The 18455-nt window shown below is 38.7% G+C and overlaps 1 protein-coding gene across 6 annotated transcripts in view; it reads right to left on the reverse strand.

The window, feature by feature from the left end:
- DENND5B (DENN domain containing 5B) overlaps positions 1–18455 on the reverse strand; it is a 189035-nt gene that overhangs the window by 11612 nt on the left and 158968 nt on the right. For 5 of the 6 annotated variants that reach the window (XR_006204761.1, XM_042946198.1, XM_042946197.1 and 2 more), the window contains 5 exons: positions 14144–14272; positions 10616–10737; positions 6580–6725; positions 4409–4527; positions 3193–3380 (listed from right to left, as the gene is read on the reverse strand). Coding sequence is in view for 4 of the 6 variants with exons in the window: in XM_042946198.1 (XP_042802132.1) it covers positions 3193–3380; positions 4409–4527; positions 6580–6725; positions 10616–10737; positions 14144–14272 (704 nt within the window). In the remaining 2 variants the exon portion in view is untranslated. Of the gene's footprint in view, positions 1–3192; positions 3381–4408; positions 4528–6579; positions 6726–10615; positions 10738–14143; positions 14273–18455 lie in introns of those variants that run through there. The other variant, XM_042946201.1, reaches the window with a different exon arrangement.

Below are 18455 nucleotides of genomic sequence, written 5' to 3' on the forward strand. Positions count from 1 at the left end.
CAAGTAGGCTTGGATTCTGCACTATCAGTGCAGAGCCCAATGCAGGGCTTAAACTCATTAACTGTGATCTCTGAAATGAATGGTGACTTTAGCTGGTATCAAGAGTCGGATGCTTAATTGACCGATCCACCCAGGTGCCCCTATTTTGAAAACTTTCATTCATTATAAAATAGCCCTGTACTAATCAATAGTATTTTATTTTTAAAGACTTTATTTTATTTTATTATTTTTAAGTTTATTTATTTGAGAGGAGAGAGAAAGAGAGAGCAAGCTCACAAGCAAGGGAGGGGCTGAGAGGGAGGGAGAAAGGGAATCCCAAGCATGTTCCACACTGTCAGTGCAGAGCCCGATGCAGGGCTTGAACCCACCAACCATGAGATCATGACCTGAACTGAAGTTGGGACACTTGATCAACTGAGCCACCCAGGTGCCCCATTTTATTTTATTTTATTTTTTTAAATGTTTATTTATTTCTTTTTGAGAGGGAGGGATAGAGAATCCCAAGCAGGCTCTGTACTATCAGCACAGAGCCTAACTCGGGGCTCAATCTCATGAACCATGAGATCATGATCTCAGCTGAAATCAAGAGAGGAATGCTTAACCAACTGAGCCACCCTGGGGCCCATAAAGATTTTATTTTTTAGTAATCTCTACACCCAACATGGGGCTGGAACTTACAACTCCAAGATCCAGAACTGCATGATACAATGACTGAAACAGCCAGGTGCCCCTATTCAGTAATATTTTAAAATTGATTTAAAACTTTTAGTTCTCTAAATATCACCTTGCACACACGGTGAGAAAATGCCAGTTTCCCATCTCTGAATTTCAGGTTATTTAAATTTTTCTACTTATTGAATAAGGAAAAGAAAATATGACCAAAAGTAGAGGGTAAGACCTCTCAAAACAGTAATACCCCATAAAACTGGGACTGTTTTAGACATTGTAATAATTAGGATGGGCTGAACTGAAATCTTTTAAGATCAGTCTTTTAAGTCAATTTAAGATTACATACAATAAATTTGCCAATTTTAAGTGTGCAATTTGATGAGCTTTGACAGATGTATAGTCATGCAACCACCACAATCATACCGTAGAAAAGTTCCATCAACCCAAAAGGTTCCCCTGTGTCCTTTTCCATCAATCCCCTTCCCCAGCTCTTATCTCCTAGCAACTGCTGTTCTGCTTTCTATCATTATTATACTGCCTTTTCTAGAACTTAATATAAATGGAATCGTATAGGATCTAGCCTTTTGTGTCTGTTCTCTTTCACTTACTTAGTATAATGCTTCTGAGTTTTACCCATGTTGTTAGATGTATCAACAGTTTGCTCGTTTTTATATATTGCCAACTAGTACCCCACTGAATACATGTAGCACATTCTGCTTATCCATTCCCCAGCTGGTGGATTTTGGGGTTGTTTCCTTCTTGGCTATTACGAATAAAGCTCCCAGGGACATCTGAATACAAGTCTTAGTGTAGATACATGTATTCATTTCTCTCCAGTAAATATTCAGGAGTGGGATTCTGTGTCAAGTGTATGCTAAGTGTATGTATGTCTTTATAAGAAACTGCCAAACTGTTTTTCTTTTGCATTCTCACTAGCAATGTCCAAGCATTCCATTGCTCTCCATCCTCACCAATATTTGGTATTATCAGTCTTTGTAATTTTTGTTTTTCCAGTGTGTGTGGTGTGAATTTTACTTCTGAAGGCAACAAGGAATTATGAATGAGGGGAATAATTTGAGAAAGAATAAGGGGGATTTTTAGACTATATCATTCTAATATTAATATATCACTATGTGCTAATAAATGGATAGGGACTAAAAACATCTAGGGAAACTTCTTTGTTAAGTAAACTAAGGACCTCTCAGGTACCCTTGTTATTCTACTTATGGTTTTATTGTCTATGGCTAAAATAAAACCACTTCACTGATAAACTTCCGTAATTTTTCATTAAATCATACTGCCTCTGTATTAGTTTTTTGTGGCTCCTATAATAGATTATCGCAAACTTGTGACTTAAAACAACAGAAATCTATTCTGTCATAGTTCTGGAGGTCCAGAAGTCAGAAATTATCACCAGGCAGAAATCAGGGCAGGGCCACACTCCCTCTGGAGGCTCTATGGAAGAGTATGCTCATGTCTTCAAGCTTCTGGTAGCTGCTTGTGGCTGTTATCACTCCAATCTCTGCCGATACTGTCTTCTCTTGTGTGTTTCTAATTTCTGTCTGCCTCCCTCTTATAAGACTATATGTGACTGTACTTAGGGACCATTCAGATAATCCAGAATAATCTTCCCATCCCAAGATCCTAACTTAATAATTGAAAAGATTTTTTCAAAAAAAGTAACGTTACTGATTCTGGATTAGGATCTAATACCCTTGAGAGACATTATTCAGCCTAGTAAAGCCCACATTAGCATAAATTAGAAGTTTATGGTACTATTAAAAATGGCATATAAGCACAGCATCCTGTCCATAGAAGTCACTCCTTTACATATTTTATCATTTCTGTAGGACTATGGGGGTAAGGAGAGGAATTTTTATATTTTTCTCTTAGAACAACGGGCTCTGGATAGCTAGATACGGCTCTCTGGGAATGCTGTAATATAAGCTATCTTTATTCCTCATTTAGGGTTTTTTTTTTTGTTTTTTTTGTTTTTTTTTTAAGTAGGCTTCATGCTCAGCTTTGAGCCCAACTTGGAGCCTGAACTCACAACCATGAGATCAAGACCTGAGATGAGATCAAGAGTCAGATGCTTAACCAAATGAGCTACCCAGGTGCCCCAGCTTTTTTTTCCCAAAGTACAATCTACCCCCAACATAGGGCTTGAACTCCAAGATCAAGAGTCATATACTCTACTGACTGAGCCAGCCAGATGCCCCTCCTCCTTTAATTTTCAGTAAAAATATTATTTATTCATATTTCTATACCTTAATTAGAACAGAGCATGCAGTTTTTAAACCTAAATTCTTCAGGCCTTTAATTATTTATTAATTCTTCCCTTATTTTTTCCCTTTTCTCTCCCCTCCCGTCTTTTAAGTTCCATTCACCCAAATTAATTTTCTTCAGCTTTCTTCTTTTTAATCTTACCACAATTCATTAATCCAACAGTTTCCTGCAAAATGGCCCCAGATGATGCCTGCAACACCTGAGGCACACTGAAAATTTAACAAGGACAGTACTTACTGGTGGTTTTTCCTGTCAGTGAAGTGATGCTCAGTCTCCGAGCTGAGGTGGGGGATTTCTGCTGGGGTGGAGTCCGACACTGCTTTACCAGATCCTCATCAGCCACTGAGGTCATTAATTCCCCAATAAGGATTCTCTCCAGGCTTCCGTCATCAATGCCTTTCCCTAACCATCGTCCACATGGGAACCTTGTAGGTCAGAAAAACAACTTCTCAATCACCAGTACTTTACTAGTTTAATCAGAATTCTTTAAATGGCATCATGGGTGAAACTCATCATTTTAGTGCCTATGGGTTGTTTTTTAAATTTATGTTTTAAGATTTCAAACACACAGAAAGGTAGAGAGAATAGTATAAGAGATACCCATATTCTTATCACCTAGACTTAATGATTGGCCATATGCTTCTTTTTATTTTTTGTTGAAGTATTTAAAAATGTTTATTTATTTTGAGACAGTGTGAGTGGGGGAGAGGCATAGAGAGAGAGGGAGACAGAATCCCAAGTAAGCTCCAGCCTCTGAGCTTCAGCGCAGAGCCCGATTCGGGGCTCTATGTGAGATCATGACCTGAGTGGAAGTCAGATGCTTAACTGACTGAGCCACCCAGGCGCCTCTATTTTTTTGTTGAAGTATTTTAAAGTACATTGTGCGTATAAGGACATTTCATTCCTAGAAACACTTCAGTATGAATCTCTGAAAAATAAAGACATTCTCTCTTATACAGCCATAAATTGTTATTGCACTAAACCAAATTAAAATGATTCAATATTTTCGCATACCTAGTCTATATTAAAATCCTGTGCTTAGATCTTCTGAGAAGAATATTTTCAAACTAGAAGTTAATTTGGGAGTTCAGTTATAGGAGAAAAGAGGAGAGTACTTCCAAAGAGGAGTGCCAGCTGTAACTAGTAGAGCTGAAGAGATCCTTTCCTTTTTACTAAATGAATTACTTCAACCTTCTTTTTTTTTTTTAAATTAGAGATCACTCTTTGCCAACACTTGTGGACTAAGCATTAACAGCAAACACAATCAATTTTTTTACAAGTTTTTTTGGGGGGCAATTTTGTATTCCATAAACAAAAGCAAAACCAAACAACCCAAAAAACTAAACTAAAATTCAGAAGGCAGGGAGAAAGCTTTAGAAAGAAAACAATTCTTAAACCTTTTCTTGTCTAAAGAATCTCAAAGAGTTCTGATCTCCCAAGGACATTTACTTACCTGTAAGTATGTCCTGTGATCTCATTTCTGACCATGACACAATCCACTAGCCATTTGGCTAACAGTCCTGAGTTATCGTGACCAATCTGAACAGTGGTCAGCTTCCCCAAGTTCTGGCACTGTAGGAACAGGACCACAGGTTATTCAGTGTCTGATCTTACCGCCGCTACCTCTTAGCTTCAGTGATGGCACTTTGGTCCCATCTAATTTAATAATTACAGAGGACCCATCCTGCATAATGGGCTCTGCTTTGCACTAGAGAAATATATTCACATCTAAGGTATCCCATCTATTGAGAGAGGAGACATATGGACATTAACTATCAAATGAGGGGACTGTGCAAGGTGCTAAACTAGAGATGTAAGCAAGTAGTAGAAAAACACTGGAAAAGGAAAAATTATTTCTAGCTGGGGAACTCAGAACTTGTGCCTTTAGGATGAGAAGAATTTCAAGAAGTGGCAAAAGTAGAGGCGCCTGGGTGGCTCAGTCGTTTGAGTGTCTGACTTCGGCTCAGGTCATGATCTCACAGTTCGTGGGTTCGAGCCCTGCATTGGGCTCTGTGCCGACAGCTCAGAGCCTGGAGCCTGTTTCAAGTTCTGTGTCTCCCTCTCTGTCTGCTCCTCCCCCATTCATGCTCTATCTCTCTCTGTCTCTCAAAAATAAATAAAAGTTAAAAAAAAAAAAAAGAAAGAAGTGGCAAAAGGATGATATTTAGATTCAGTTACAGTGTGCTCAGGAAAACAACTATAGATATAAAAAAATCACTGACATGGCTATTTTTCTGTTTCTAATAAATACTAAGGCAGAACTGACTTCAAACCTCATCTGCTAGAAGTCTTTGAAGCTATCATAAAAAAAGTATAGTTATTAATGTCCTTCCTGGCCCTTGGTGGACAAGTACAAAAGAAAGCAATGAGGGGCGCCTGGGTGGCTCAGTCGGTTGAGACTTTGGCTCAGGTCATGATCTCATGGCTCCTGAGTTCGAGCCCCACGTCAGGCTCTGTGCTGACAGCTCAGAGCCTGGAGTCTGCTTCGGCTTCTGTGTCTCCTTCTCTCACTGTGCCCCTCCCTCATGCATGCTCTGTCTCTCTTTCTCTCAAGAATAAATAAAACATTAAAAAAAAAAAAAAGCAATGATAACAGGACAGTAAAAATAAATGTCAATTAATTGACTTTTAAACTCTGATAAAATATCACAGACCCCCCAACTGACTATGTATGGTTAGGAACAGCAGAGCTATGAGTTCTTAAAGCCCTTCACTTGTTTGTATCAAGGTGAGAGAGAAGGCATCATAGCAATCCAGGTGAGGGAGGATGGCATCCTGAATTAGTTGTGGCAGGATAGATGGAAAACGAGACAGATATGAGACAGCGTCTGGAAACAATAATGATGGGACTTATATAGAGTTTATGTTCCACACCTGCTAGTCAAAGAAAAGACAAGGGTTTTAATCTTTTATATACAGGTGGCTGGCTGTGAGTCCATTAGATAAACAGGGCCAAAACAGGTTCTTGGGGGTGTTATGATGGAGTGGAAACTGCTATTCCATAAGGAATATAAAGAATAGAAGAGGATAGTCAGTTAGTGCTACTTCCCTCCTGAAACAAGAGCACATATTTGTCTTCTTCCTGCATGCCAGGATCAACCTGCATGTGGGCTCAGAGATAAGGGAATACTTCACCAGGTGAGACCTGAAAATGGACTACAATATTGAGAGGTATTTTTATAGAATCAATCTATCAATGCCACCATGTGGTATACAAGCCAGAAGCATGCATGTCAGCTCTCCTGTCCTTTTGTCCAGGTTCAGGCAGGGAGCACTTGACAGTCAGGAAGAGAACCACTGTGGGAAAAGCATGGACTTGAATGCTCCCTATTTGCCCGGTTCTGTGCTAGGCACTGGGAATCATGGAATAGGACCTTGCAAAGTCCAAAAGTATTTCACTGAAAGTAGAAAAATACAGCCTAATAATTAAAATTAATCGCAGTAAAAATACAAAACAAATTATTGTGTTTAAAACTTTAGGTTTATACTCACAAAAATGATCCTGCATGCTTGAGTACTCCTTTATATTATTTGATTTGAGGAAAAATAAAAAAGCAAAACTGGAATCCTTGTGTAGAACTATGTAAGACATTTTCTGCTAAGAAAGGTATTAGATGAACTTACCTCAAAAGTCATTTCAAGGAGATTTTTTGGAATCTGCATTACTCCCGTGTCTCCTAGCTCCCCTGATACACAGATCCAAGGATTCGATGTGATGATTGCATTGCTCAGCTTTTTGATGGGGATGATCACTGACCTATAGGGAATCACTGAAAGAAATCATGCTGAAATTAATTAAAAATTACAATAAAATTCTCATGATACTGGGGCACCTAGGTGGCTCAGTTGGTTAAGCATCTGACTTCAGCTCAGGTCATGATCTCACAGTTCATGAGTTCGAGCCCTGCATTGGGCTCTCTGCTCTCAGTACAGAGCCCACTTCAGATCCTCTGTGCCTCTCCCCAACTGGTGCATTCTCTCTCTCAAAAATAAATAAACATTACAAAAAAAATCTCCTGATGCTGTAACAAATATTTATTAAGGACTCTGTTGGCTTTCACAGATAGTTTGTTCTTTATGATCAAGAAGTACTTAAAAAGAGGAGATCACCTCTTCCAGTCTAGAAATAGGAGGTCCAGTTTATAAACCACAAGTCCAACACTTGTGATGGCTTCCATGGCATATATGTCACCAGGTATGCATGGCATGCAGAGTATTACAGTGGTGATGTATATAACCTTGCTTTTCTTTCCTTTTTCCTTTAAATGCTTATTTATTTTTGAGTGAGAGAGAGAACACAAGCAGGGCAGGGGCAGAGAGAGAGGGAGACAGAGGATCTGAAGCAGTCTGTGCGCTGACAGCAGTGAGCCAATGCAGGGCTTGAACCCACAAATGGTAAGATCATGACCTGAGCCGAAGTCAGATGCTTAATCGACTGAGCCACCCAGGGGCCCCCATAATCTTTACATTTATAAAAAACAATCTCAGGCATTAACACCAGAACTGACTGCTATATAGAATTTTTACTGCTTTAATATTTTATTTATTTCGTTTGTCTTTTGAAAGATTTTATTTTTAAGTAGTCTCCATACCCAACATGGGGCTCAAACTCACAACCCTGAGATCAAGAATCACGTACCTCACTGGCTGAGCCAGCCAGGCATCCCTGCTTTAATGTTGCAATTTTGTTCCAAAATCAAGTACACATGAGCATGGTTGCTGATTTGGTTTCATATGCAAAAGGGGGTGAATGTCTCTTTGTATCCCTTTGTTGCTAATCTTCTTGGACAATGCTTCAGAATGTTCCCATTCCAATTTTACAGCACAATATGCAAAGCCAAGAGTAATAAACAATGCCATTCTGGACATAAAGTCTATAAATCACAATTAAGGTGACTCCCGTGCAAGGAGCCCTGGAGGAAAGAACCAAGAGGTGGAAAGAGATCTGTGTGAAACCTCTTCCTTCTGAAGGCTCTTCAAAAGGGACACCACTAGATGTCACTGTCCTATCACTGCCTTTTGCTCACACAAGGTAGGACAATTCAAAATAGACATTACGCACTCCCTCCATTCTTTTAAAAAATGGGGATGGCTCAAACACACTAACACATTTTTATCCCTCAGAGCCATAGTTGTTTGTTTTTAAGCAAGGTACAATCAATTTTTGTTGACATCCTTGGAATTTCTACTCATTTAGTCATAAGAGGGGGTATTAGAACCCTTCCTTCCTTGAATGATCTACATACCCGATGACACACATTTATTGTACAAGGTGCCCAGATACAGCCTCAGAAAATGAGCTCACGGTTCAATGCACTCTTAGATGAGGAAAATGAATGGGATAAACGGTTCATTTCCCTAATTTTATATAGAAGACTTTCTTTAGGTTGGGCAAATAAAACCTCCCTTTCTGTCTTTTTATTTTAGCTGAAGGAAAGGAAAATGTCAGAGGAAAGGCCACACTTTCATGGTTTAGTAATCATCAGAATCAAATGAGTTTTGAAACTGAAAGCAGAAGAGGTTAGTGCAAGACTTTATTTTAGGTGCCAGAGGCTTCTCTCATTCCTTTCACTGAGAGGATTAGAAAAGCTACAAAAAAAAAAAAAAAAAAAGGGACTTAGGACCAGCAGTTCTGTGGCTGCAGAGACCACGGACTCACAACAGCGACTACATAAAGTATCAAAGGAGTAATATTATTAAACTTAAAATATTTCTTTTTTAAAAATGTTTGAGAGAGCAAGCATGCAAGGGAGCACGTGCACATGCGCACTAGCAGGGGAGGGGCAGAGAGAGAGAGAGAGAGAAAGAAACCCAAGCAGGCTCCGTGCTGTCAGTGCAGAGCCTGATGTAGGGCAGGATCCCTGCGAGATCCTCTACGAACTGTGAGATCATAACCTGAACCAAAACCAAGAGTAGGACGCTTAACTGACCTGAGCCACCCAGGAGTCCCAAACTTAAAAATATTTCTTTCATGAAGATCTTAATTCCTCAAATTCAAAGAGTTACTTACATGAAATATATAGATACAAGTAGGATCTTAGGAGTCCTAACTACCTCTGCTATTTCTTCTCTTTTAAAACTGTATATACCTTGTTAGCTTCTTACACTAGCAGTAACTTACTAAACTGAAAGTTTAGATACTAACAGACAGTTGACAGCTATTACTGGTTGGCTCAATACCCATTTCAACTCCATTTTTTCTTGTCTGCCTCTATCAGACACTAGAAAGCCAAAACCTGTAAGTTTTTGGCTAGTGAAATGTTATAATTATTGGGATTTGGGGGGAAAATTGTTTTCCTAGCACAGATTCTACCCTTTTCTCCTTGGCACTCTTCCTTCTTCCTGTTAGAAGGTAGACTGAGAACAGCCATCTTATGACCATGAGGTGGCTAGCACCCACTGAGAACGGTCTAGGAAGAGAGGGACAAAGACCCTGGGTCTGTGAACATACTGTGGACTATCCTGAAACTTCTCATTATGTAAGCAATATAAAACTACCAATTTGCTTAAAGCACTGTTTTCCAAGTTTCTGATTCTTGCAGCTAAACACAATTCCTAACTGACACAAAGTAAAAATTCTCCAAGTGGGGAAGGGGGGCCACTGCACATAAGAATTAGAAACAGTGGTGGCATGCCTGGGTGGCTGAGTTGGTTGAGCGCACCACTCTTGATTTCAGCTTAGGTCATGATCCCAGGGTTGTAAGACTGAGCCCCACACTGGGCTCCACACTTAGCATGGAGATTCTCTCCCTCTGCCTTTCTACCCCCACTGTGCTCTCTCTCTCTAAAATATTAAAAAAAAAAAAAAGAATTAGTAATGGTGAACAGAATAAATGCTATAATTCGACTTTCTATCAGAAACACATCTCCAGTCAGCATTTCCTCCCTCTATATACCTACATCATCCAGTAAGGTCCTGAAGTCTTTCTGAATCATCAAAGTTTAATGATGCTCACAGTTCTATACGTTTATTACAGTATGCTGGTTTTTAAAAATTTTATGTGTTTTGTGTAAGATACTGGACCATTTGTTTAATAAAACATTCCTTTTTTTTTTTTTTTTTTTTTTTAAAGAAAGCTCTAGATCCTACATGGGGCTTGAACTCATCACTCTGAGACCAAAAGTTGCATGCTCCACTGACTAGGCCAGTCAGACATCCCTAATAAAACATTCCTTTTTAACATCCATCCCATTTCCTACTGCAGACTGGGCTTCCTGGGAAGCAGACTGTCAGAAATCTGCATGCAGGATGTTCCTCCTGGGATCACCACCCGAAGAAGAAAGCAGAATGGGCTGAGAGAGAAGTTAAGCTGTGATGCAGTCACAGTGAAGTCCTCAGCTGATCCATGGTAATTTCCAGGGCAGCCCTATGATCATCCTAGGATGTTGGCTGACCAGCGAGGAGGGATCATCTTGGGGGTAAGGTAGTTTGTTCTGGTGAGGACTCCCCATGGGGGTTGACAGCTGAGGGCGACCCTCCCACAGCACCCCTGGAGGCTGGGGCACAACCTTCATTCCAACACAGGTGGGGCCCACCTCATCCACAGTGTCTACCTCACTGAACTACCATATATCTCACTTTTCAAAGTATAAACTCTTATTCCATTTGTCACCTGAGCAACTCTTCACCTAATAATAATAGCTAGTTCTCCAGACTTACTGATAGTGGTGAACACACTGGTGAAGCAGAAGTAGTCAACAGCATTAAGGGAAAGAAGATGGTAAAGAAACTGCTCTCTTTCTTCTTCACACCGTAGAAAAGCATAACGCTTATAAAGCTTCCTAGGAATGGGTAAGACAAGCACAAAATAATAGTATAGTTTTCATGCTTTTCATTATGTCTTGCATTAAAAATAAACACCTTCACTTAATCAGTATAGGTAGAAACTTTCACCTGGAAAGAAGAGACAATTTACAAAAATGCACATACAAATGGTTAATGAAACATTTGTAACTTAACTAGCAATTAAAGGAAAAAACCTCCATGAATCCATTTTTGTCTATCAAACTAATAAAGATTTAAAAAGTGCTAACCAGTACTGACCAGGTTGGAGTGTGTGTGTGGGTGCAATGAATAGCCATTCTTACAGTTGATGGGGCTGAAAATTTCAGGCAAGTAGTTTGTTGGTAATAATTGTTTTAAACCAGTCATACCCTCTGACACATTAATTTTACTATTAGAACTCTGTCCTAAGAATATAATGTGAAATATGGGCAAAGATTTACTCATGAATGACCACTAAAATGTTATTTTGTAGGGGCACTTGGGTGGCTCAGTCCATGATCTCACGGTTCATGAGGTCAAGCCCTTTGTCCGGCTGCGCACTGATACCAAGGACCCTGCTTGCGATTCTCTCTCCCTCTCTTTTTCTGTCCTTCCCCCACTGGCATGTGTGTGCATGTGCACATGCTCTCTCTCTCTCTAAAGAAATAAGTAAACTTAAAAAAAACGTTACGGGGCGCCTGGGTGGCGCAGTCGGTTAAGCGTCCGACTTCAGCCAGGTCACGATCTCGCGGTCCGTGAGTTCGAGCCCCGCGTCAGGCTCTGGGCTGATGGCTCGGAGCCTGGAGCCTGTTTCCGATTCTGTGTCTCCCTCTCTCTCTGCCCCTCCCCCGTTCATGCTCTGTCTCTCTCTGTCCCAAAAATAAATAAAAAACGTTGAAAAAAAAAAAAAAAAAACAAAAAAAAACGTTACTTGTAAAAGGAAAGATATATTATGGCATATGCATACATTGGGATGCTATGTGAGCATTAAAAATAAAGTTTAGGAAGAGTTTTAACAACACAACTACTACTACTAAAAATAGCAAATAATTTTTATTAAGCACTTACATTTAAGCACTTTTCCAAGTGTTTTATAGTTATTAATACATTTAATCCTCATGACTACCCCAATGAGGTAAGTCTACCAGCACTCTCACTTTATAGATGGGGAAAACAGAGACACAAAAAAGTTAAGTGTCTTGTCCAAAGTCATTAGAATAGTGAACAGTAAAGGCAGTATTTGAACAAAGGCATTCAGTCTTCAGAGCTTATGCTCTTACAATATAGTGAAAGGTTTATAAAATGCTAAGCAAAAATAGGAGGATACTGAATTGTACATATAGTATGTTTTGTTTTTTTTTTTTAATTTTTATTTTTTAAGTAGGCTCCAAACCCAGTGTGGAGCTCAACAAAGGACCTGAATGCACAACCCTGAGATCAAGAGTTAGACACTTAACCAACCGAGCCACCTAGGTGGTCCTCAAAACCCTTCTTAATCCCCTTGCCCTATTTGACTTTTCATCATAATGATCACCATTTATGTGATGTTATTATGTGTCTCCCTCACATGATAAATATAAGCTTCATGAAGGCAAGAACAATATTTGGTTCAAAACTGTCCCTGGCACCTAGGATAGAGCCTGATGCTCAAATATTTACTCTTTGAACGATATTGACTGAACGAGAATTTGAAGGTAAGTCTTTATTTACATCCACAGTATCTGGTCATTTGTCTTCTTCATTTCTTTAGTCTTTCATTTTTTTTTCTTTTTTTTTTTTGGTATATTAAATCCATATAGTATAATCTTAAGTAAGAGAACATGCATAGAAGTACAGAAGAAAACATGTGAAATACTTGAAATTTACCTTTATGCAGTAGGAATTTATTCTTTTTTATAATTTTTTAAAATTTTATTTTTTTTATTTAAACTGTAGAAAATGTTTATTTAGGGGCGCCTGGGTGGCTCAGTCGGTTAAGCGGCCGACTTTGGCTCAGGTCATGATCTCACGGTCCATGAGTTCGAGCCCCGCGTCGGGCTCTGTGGTGACAGCTCAGAGCCTGGAGCCTGTTTCAGATTCTGTGTCTCCCTCTCTCTGACCCTCCCCCATTCATGCTCTGTCTCTCTCTGTCTCAAAAATAAACGTTAAAAAAAAAAAAATTAAAAAAAAAAAAAAAAAAAAAGAAAATGTTTATTTATTTATTTTGAAAGAGAGAGAGAGACAAAGATAGAGGGAGGGAGAGGGGCAGAGAGAGAATCCCAAGCAGGCTCTGTGCTGTCAGCATGGAGCCCTACACGGGGCTCGATCTCAGGAACGGTGAGATCATAACCTGAGCCGAGATCAAGAGTCACACGCTCTACCAACTGAGTCAGCCAGGCACGCAACATACATATATACATACATACGTATGTACGTATGTATGTAAAGTAAACTTAAACTCTATGCCATATGCCACATATGTGGCTTGAACTCATGACCCTGAGATCTAGAATCACATGCTATACCTATTAAGCCAGCCAGGCACCCCCAGGTGCCCAACCTTTATGTAGTAGGATTTTAAATGATCATTATAATTTTCTTCTTTGTACTTTGGCAACAGTGGCCATGAATGATTTATAATGGGAGGGGATGGGTAAGGGGAGTAACCAGTTTTAGAGTACAGGATCAGGTTCACAGGCTATAATTCACTTTGCATTCTTTATTAAATCTGTTCTTTGGACATTAAAACTCATCTTAAGATCCCCTAGGGGGTAAGTAGTCCAATGCTGATGTGTACAAATGCAAAACTACAGAATGAATTGTTACCGTAAGATTCCACCACACTGTCAAGTTTGAGATCTTTGTTGAATTTTTTGCATACCTTTGCTCTAGAGAACTATGTCCTCAGCCTTCAAATTAACTCTAACGTGTATCTTGTATGGATGATGTATTTCATCTAAGAAGGTTTCTTGATGCAGTAAAGGGAAACCTATCAAAACAGTTAACAATTAACTAACATGTACTCAATTGGTTTTCCTGGCTCTAAACTATTGAATGTAAGCACTGGCATGACTCTCAGAAGAAACCCGTTAATGTGGACTTTTTTTTCCCACTACTTCAGGTTTTGTTGTGATCTTTATAATATGATATAAATGGTTTACATAGATTCAACCTGTCTTTTGGATGTTACTGTCAGCCTGTGTGGATTAGTTAGTTTTCTGATTGAGAACAGAGCAATCTAGCCTTTGGCTGTGATGTCTGGTATGCCCTCTGAGGTAAAATCAAACCATAGAGTGTCCAAAACACATGCCTGTTAGAAAGAAAGAATGCAGGTGCACAGAAATCAACAATTCATGCTGAAAAAGCCAGTTTGTCAGCTAATGCAATCTGCTTTGCAGACACACAGGTCACAGAAGCAGAAATGTCTAAGAGGCTATCACCTACTTGGTGAGTGGCTGGTTGGAGAGCAACTGCTTGAGATGCTGGGACAAGAGCTTCTTTTCTAGAGACAGTCTTATCCATGCCCGAGCTCGTCCGACGTCAGTCTTGATCTCACTCATGTTTTGAATATGCCTAAAGAACAGTAGCAACAGCAAAGATGTAGATCTTAAGGATAACCTTGAGCCGGAAAAGAACTAAAGAATTACAGCATTTTTCACAGAATACTTCTTTCAAACTTAGCAGAAGCAACGGCAATATGCACTTTATATTGATTAAATCCTTCAAAGGTTCCGTCTGAATCATGAAGTCATTATGACATCAGAATCACCATTACAACACAAGCATGCACAGACATCACCCTCAGATAAAGCATTTAACGCTCATTTATTCAGATTTTATTATGTTCTTGTTTCAGCCTCATGGACCCCTATAAGCTGGCAGTTGGTTATTCCTGACCCTCAGGAAAATAAAAGTAATAAAAAAGGCTGAATATTTAAGTTTTTATTCAAAATAATTGGTCTCTAGTTTAACTAAATATCTGTCACAACTTTAATCCATTGAATTAGTTCAAGGTCCAAGTAATTTCTGGAAACGTATGGAAAATACTAAATCTTACTTTCCACAGCCCTTGAGGACAAGCTGTACTGCACTTATAAATTCAAAATTTGTAAAAGACTTTGAAAATTGTATGGTCAAATTCCAACTGAATGTCACATGTATGTATAGAAGTCAATGCTATACTCAGAGGGACGTGAGTTTATTTTCCTAAATGGTTTTTCTCCTAAAGGGGAAGAAGTTTGGGCAGGAAGGGCAGGCCTAAGGGGCAGGGTAATTGTAAAACCACTAGAGTGAGTCACTAAATTAAAGTTTTTGTGATTGTGACCCACCATCCTTTCCCTTGATTTTTTTTTAATGTCCAGAATGACTCATCTTACCTATAAATATTTCAATGAACCCCTTTCTCTAATGATTCTAATAATTCAAAATAAGGAATATTCTCCCTATAAAACACACATATTCTTTCTCTCCCTCTCTTTTTTAAAGATTTCATTTTAAATTAATTTCTACACCCAACATGGGGCTCAAACTCACAACCCAGAAATCAAGAGTCACATGCTCCACCGACCAACCTAGCCAGGCACCCCCTTTTTTTCATCTTTCCCCTCTCCCTCTCTCCTTCCCTTCCTCTCTCTTAATCCCTGGATCTGAAGATTTAGGCCCTCAAGCCAGAGTGTTGATATATGATCAAAGACTCTTGATAAGATATAAAGCATTATAATCACATTACACAGACACACTGAAGAGGTGGCTTAAAAACAAGTCAAAACGAAGAGTTAAAAGAAAATTCTGTTGCCATCTTTGTAGGGCTTAGCCAACCTCACCTCGTCTCTAAGAAGTTTTTTCAGAATGTATGACACACTTATTTTATTTTTAAAGGGCTAATACCAGTATACATGGTCATGAATGGAGAAAGCTGTCATTAGGCAAGTCCCCTCTTAGACCCTGGTTCTTACTGATGGTAGTGGCAGTGGTGGGACACCTGACAACCCAGTAGGGGCCTAATGAAGCAGCACTGGCTGTTCGTCCACCCTGACATTTCCCAAATGATGACACAGCTGACCAAAAGCAACAAAGGGAAAATGCTCAGGCATTTACCACTTAAAGTTCTAAAGTATTTTCAAGGCACCCCCGTTGAGTGCAGTGTCAACTCAGAGCTCACATAAGTGAGGAAAGTTGATTCAAAGTGTAGTAACTGAAAATGAATCCACATTAGATCTGATAAGCACTTATGTGGTCTAATCTTTTCCTTAGTATTCTTTCTATTCTAAAACAGTAAAATTTACTAAAATAAGCTTTATGTTGGCCTTAAACAAGAATCTGGAGACATGGTAGGTTAAGAATGACAAAATGAAAATAATTGTAATTTGGAAAACAATCTATGTTTAAGGAAAATGAGAAGGATTGGAATATGTAACATGCAATCTATCTTAAGTGGCAATCAGCATTCCCATCATTAAAGAATTTGTGCTAGTTTTTTTCTTGGGAGGAGGCATGGGGGTTGGGAGACAAGGCCACCAGACTCTTCTTTGCAAGCCCATCTTATTCACTGGCACCAGGGAAACAGCTGTCTAAAATACTGCATCCATAATATAATTCCTTTGTTCCAGAACCTTCAAAAATTCACAGGATATAGTCTGAACTGTGCAGACTATACTTACTACCCCTCAGTCTCAATATATCCTCTTATTCAAAAAAGTTCCATTCCAGACAAGTGACTCATAAGACTTTGCATTCCATTACCTGCTTCCCTATTTGATTCTATTCATGTTTGAGATCCCAGCTCCTTCTAGATTACTTTCCATGACCATCACAGCCTTCAATGACCTCTTTAATTTATGAAACACTATAATCTAACTTGCATTTACCATGTACTGCTTATTATTACTTTTATCATTTTCTCTTGGTGTACATGTTTCTCAGCTTACAAAAGCTCCTGGGAAAAGGAGCCCCACGATTCCTTAGCAGCCTTGCAGTCTTCTTTGTACCCCATAGGGCCTAGCACATAGTAGGAGCTCAAAAACTCTGCTGCTTTGTGAATCTATATCTAACTCTATGCTTTAAAACAATTTATATGCATTTTGTTATTAAACTGTAATCGAATCTATTAAAAATTTGCTGTGTAGTTATGTGCCATTTGGATCTTTTAATTGGAATCATTTATTATAGATGACTATAATGGAATTCAGCAAAATATTATACAAGTATTACTTCCAAAATAGATCCTGTTAATTCACAGAAAAGCACATATGGTATGGTTTAAATAACTTATTTACTTGATTTATTCCTAACTCTACTACAAAGCTTTCTAATTTAGAAAAGTTTCTGTGTACCTTGTCTTATCTGACTGTCACAAAAACTAGTCAGAGGGAGATCATCATTATTTCACTTTAAGGGTGAGAAAATGGAGACTAATTGAGACTAAGTGATCCAGTCAAGGTCACAGAGATAATAAGTATTATTCTAGACATGTCACCCATTTTCTATCAATTCTTTCTCACACTCACATTCTTAGAGAAGTTCCCCTAGAAGACACAACTCCACTTACCACTATGATCCTAATCCTTCACTAAAATGGACTGAGTAAGAGGAACATCCCTGATCTAAACTGAGTTCACTGGATTTTCTCTCAGAAACTAGGAATTTGTATACTGGAAAACCAGGTTAGTTTTTGTTGAATGCTAAAAATAAGAAAGGATGTTAAAGCCAGGGCTTGGGCCTGTACACAATAAAACAGGAAAAAAAAGGCAAGGCAAAGGAGGGACAGGGAGGGGAAGATGAGCAGATGTGATGGGAGAAACAGAGATGATTTGCTTCCAGTGAGACAGTGACAGTAACTTGTGACAAGATTTAGCAGTCACAGTTCCTATTCTTGGATTCTGGAAAACACTTTTATATATCTCCAATAAATCCATTCCTTTTTACTGAAGCTAGTTTGAATGGGCTTCTGTTCTCTAAAACCAAATGATTTCTAAGAGTGGTAGCAGCTACATTTCAATCCACATTTCCCGAGTCTAAAACCAGTGTTTACTTCCACTGTATCATTAACAAAACCCAATTTTATTTGTTATTTTTAAACCCAGCATTATTTTTTAGATAAATTAAGGATTGGCCAATTTTAATTTAAGCTCAGATTCCGTACAGACATAAAAAATTACTCAAAATATTCCTTCCTGGGGTAATGAAATCAATAACCACTTAATTTTAGTGTAGAATAAAGCAAGAGGCTCACAGGGACCTATGCACATATTATTAGTTAAAAATGATAAAGGAAATAGCTAATTTGCCCTCAGATAATTTATTCCCATCTTTTCATATAAACAGAATTTTTCTAGGATTCACTCAGACAGCCAATTCATTTGTTTACATAGTCAGAATACCCAGACTTGGATTACAGAACTTAGTCTCCTTGGTCATGTAATGTTCTATGGTGCTCTTCAACATTAATTACCTTGTCATCAAGAATAAAAGTATTTGAATAGCTGGATGACATGTACATGGTTACTCTGGAAAGAAATTTTTAATACTGGTAACATCATAATAACACTTCTCTTTTCTATGTAGATAATCTATACACTTCTTTACTATCTTCAGCCTTTCTCTATGGAACAAAAAATCATCCTACAACTGACAGTGTGGCGATACTTGGCATCCACGATGGTCTTGCAGAATTGTCTAAGATACCAAGACAAACTGGATAGCCTTCAGATGACTGTATCCTGGACTCATGCCAGCTACTAAGCAATTTGGTGCCAAG

The sequence above is a fragment of the Panthera leo genome, chromosome B4, assembly GCF_018350215.1.
Source record: "Panthera leo isolate Ple1 chromosome B4, P.leo_Ple1_pat1.1, whole genome shotgun sequence".
Taxonomy (NCBI): domain Eukaryota; kingdom Metazoa; phylum Chordata; class Mammalia; order Carnivora; family Felidae; genus Panthera; species Panthera leo.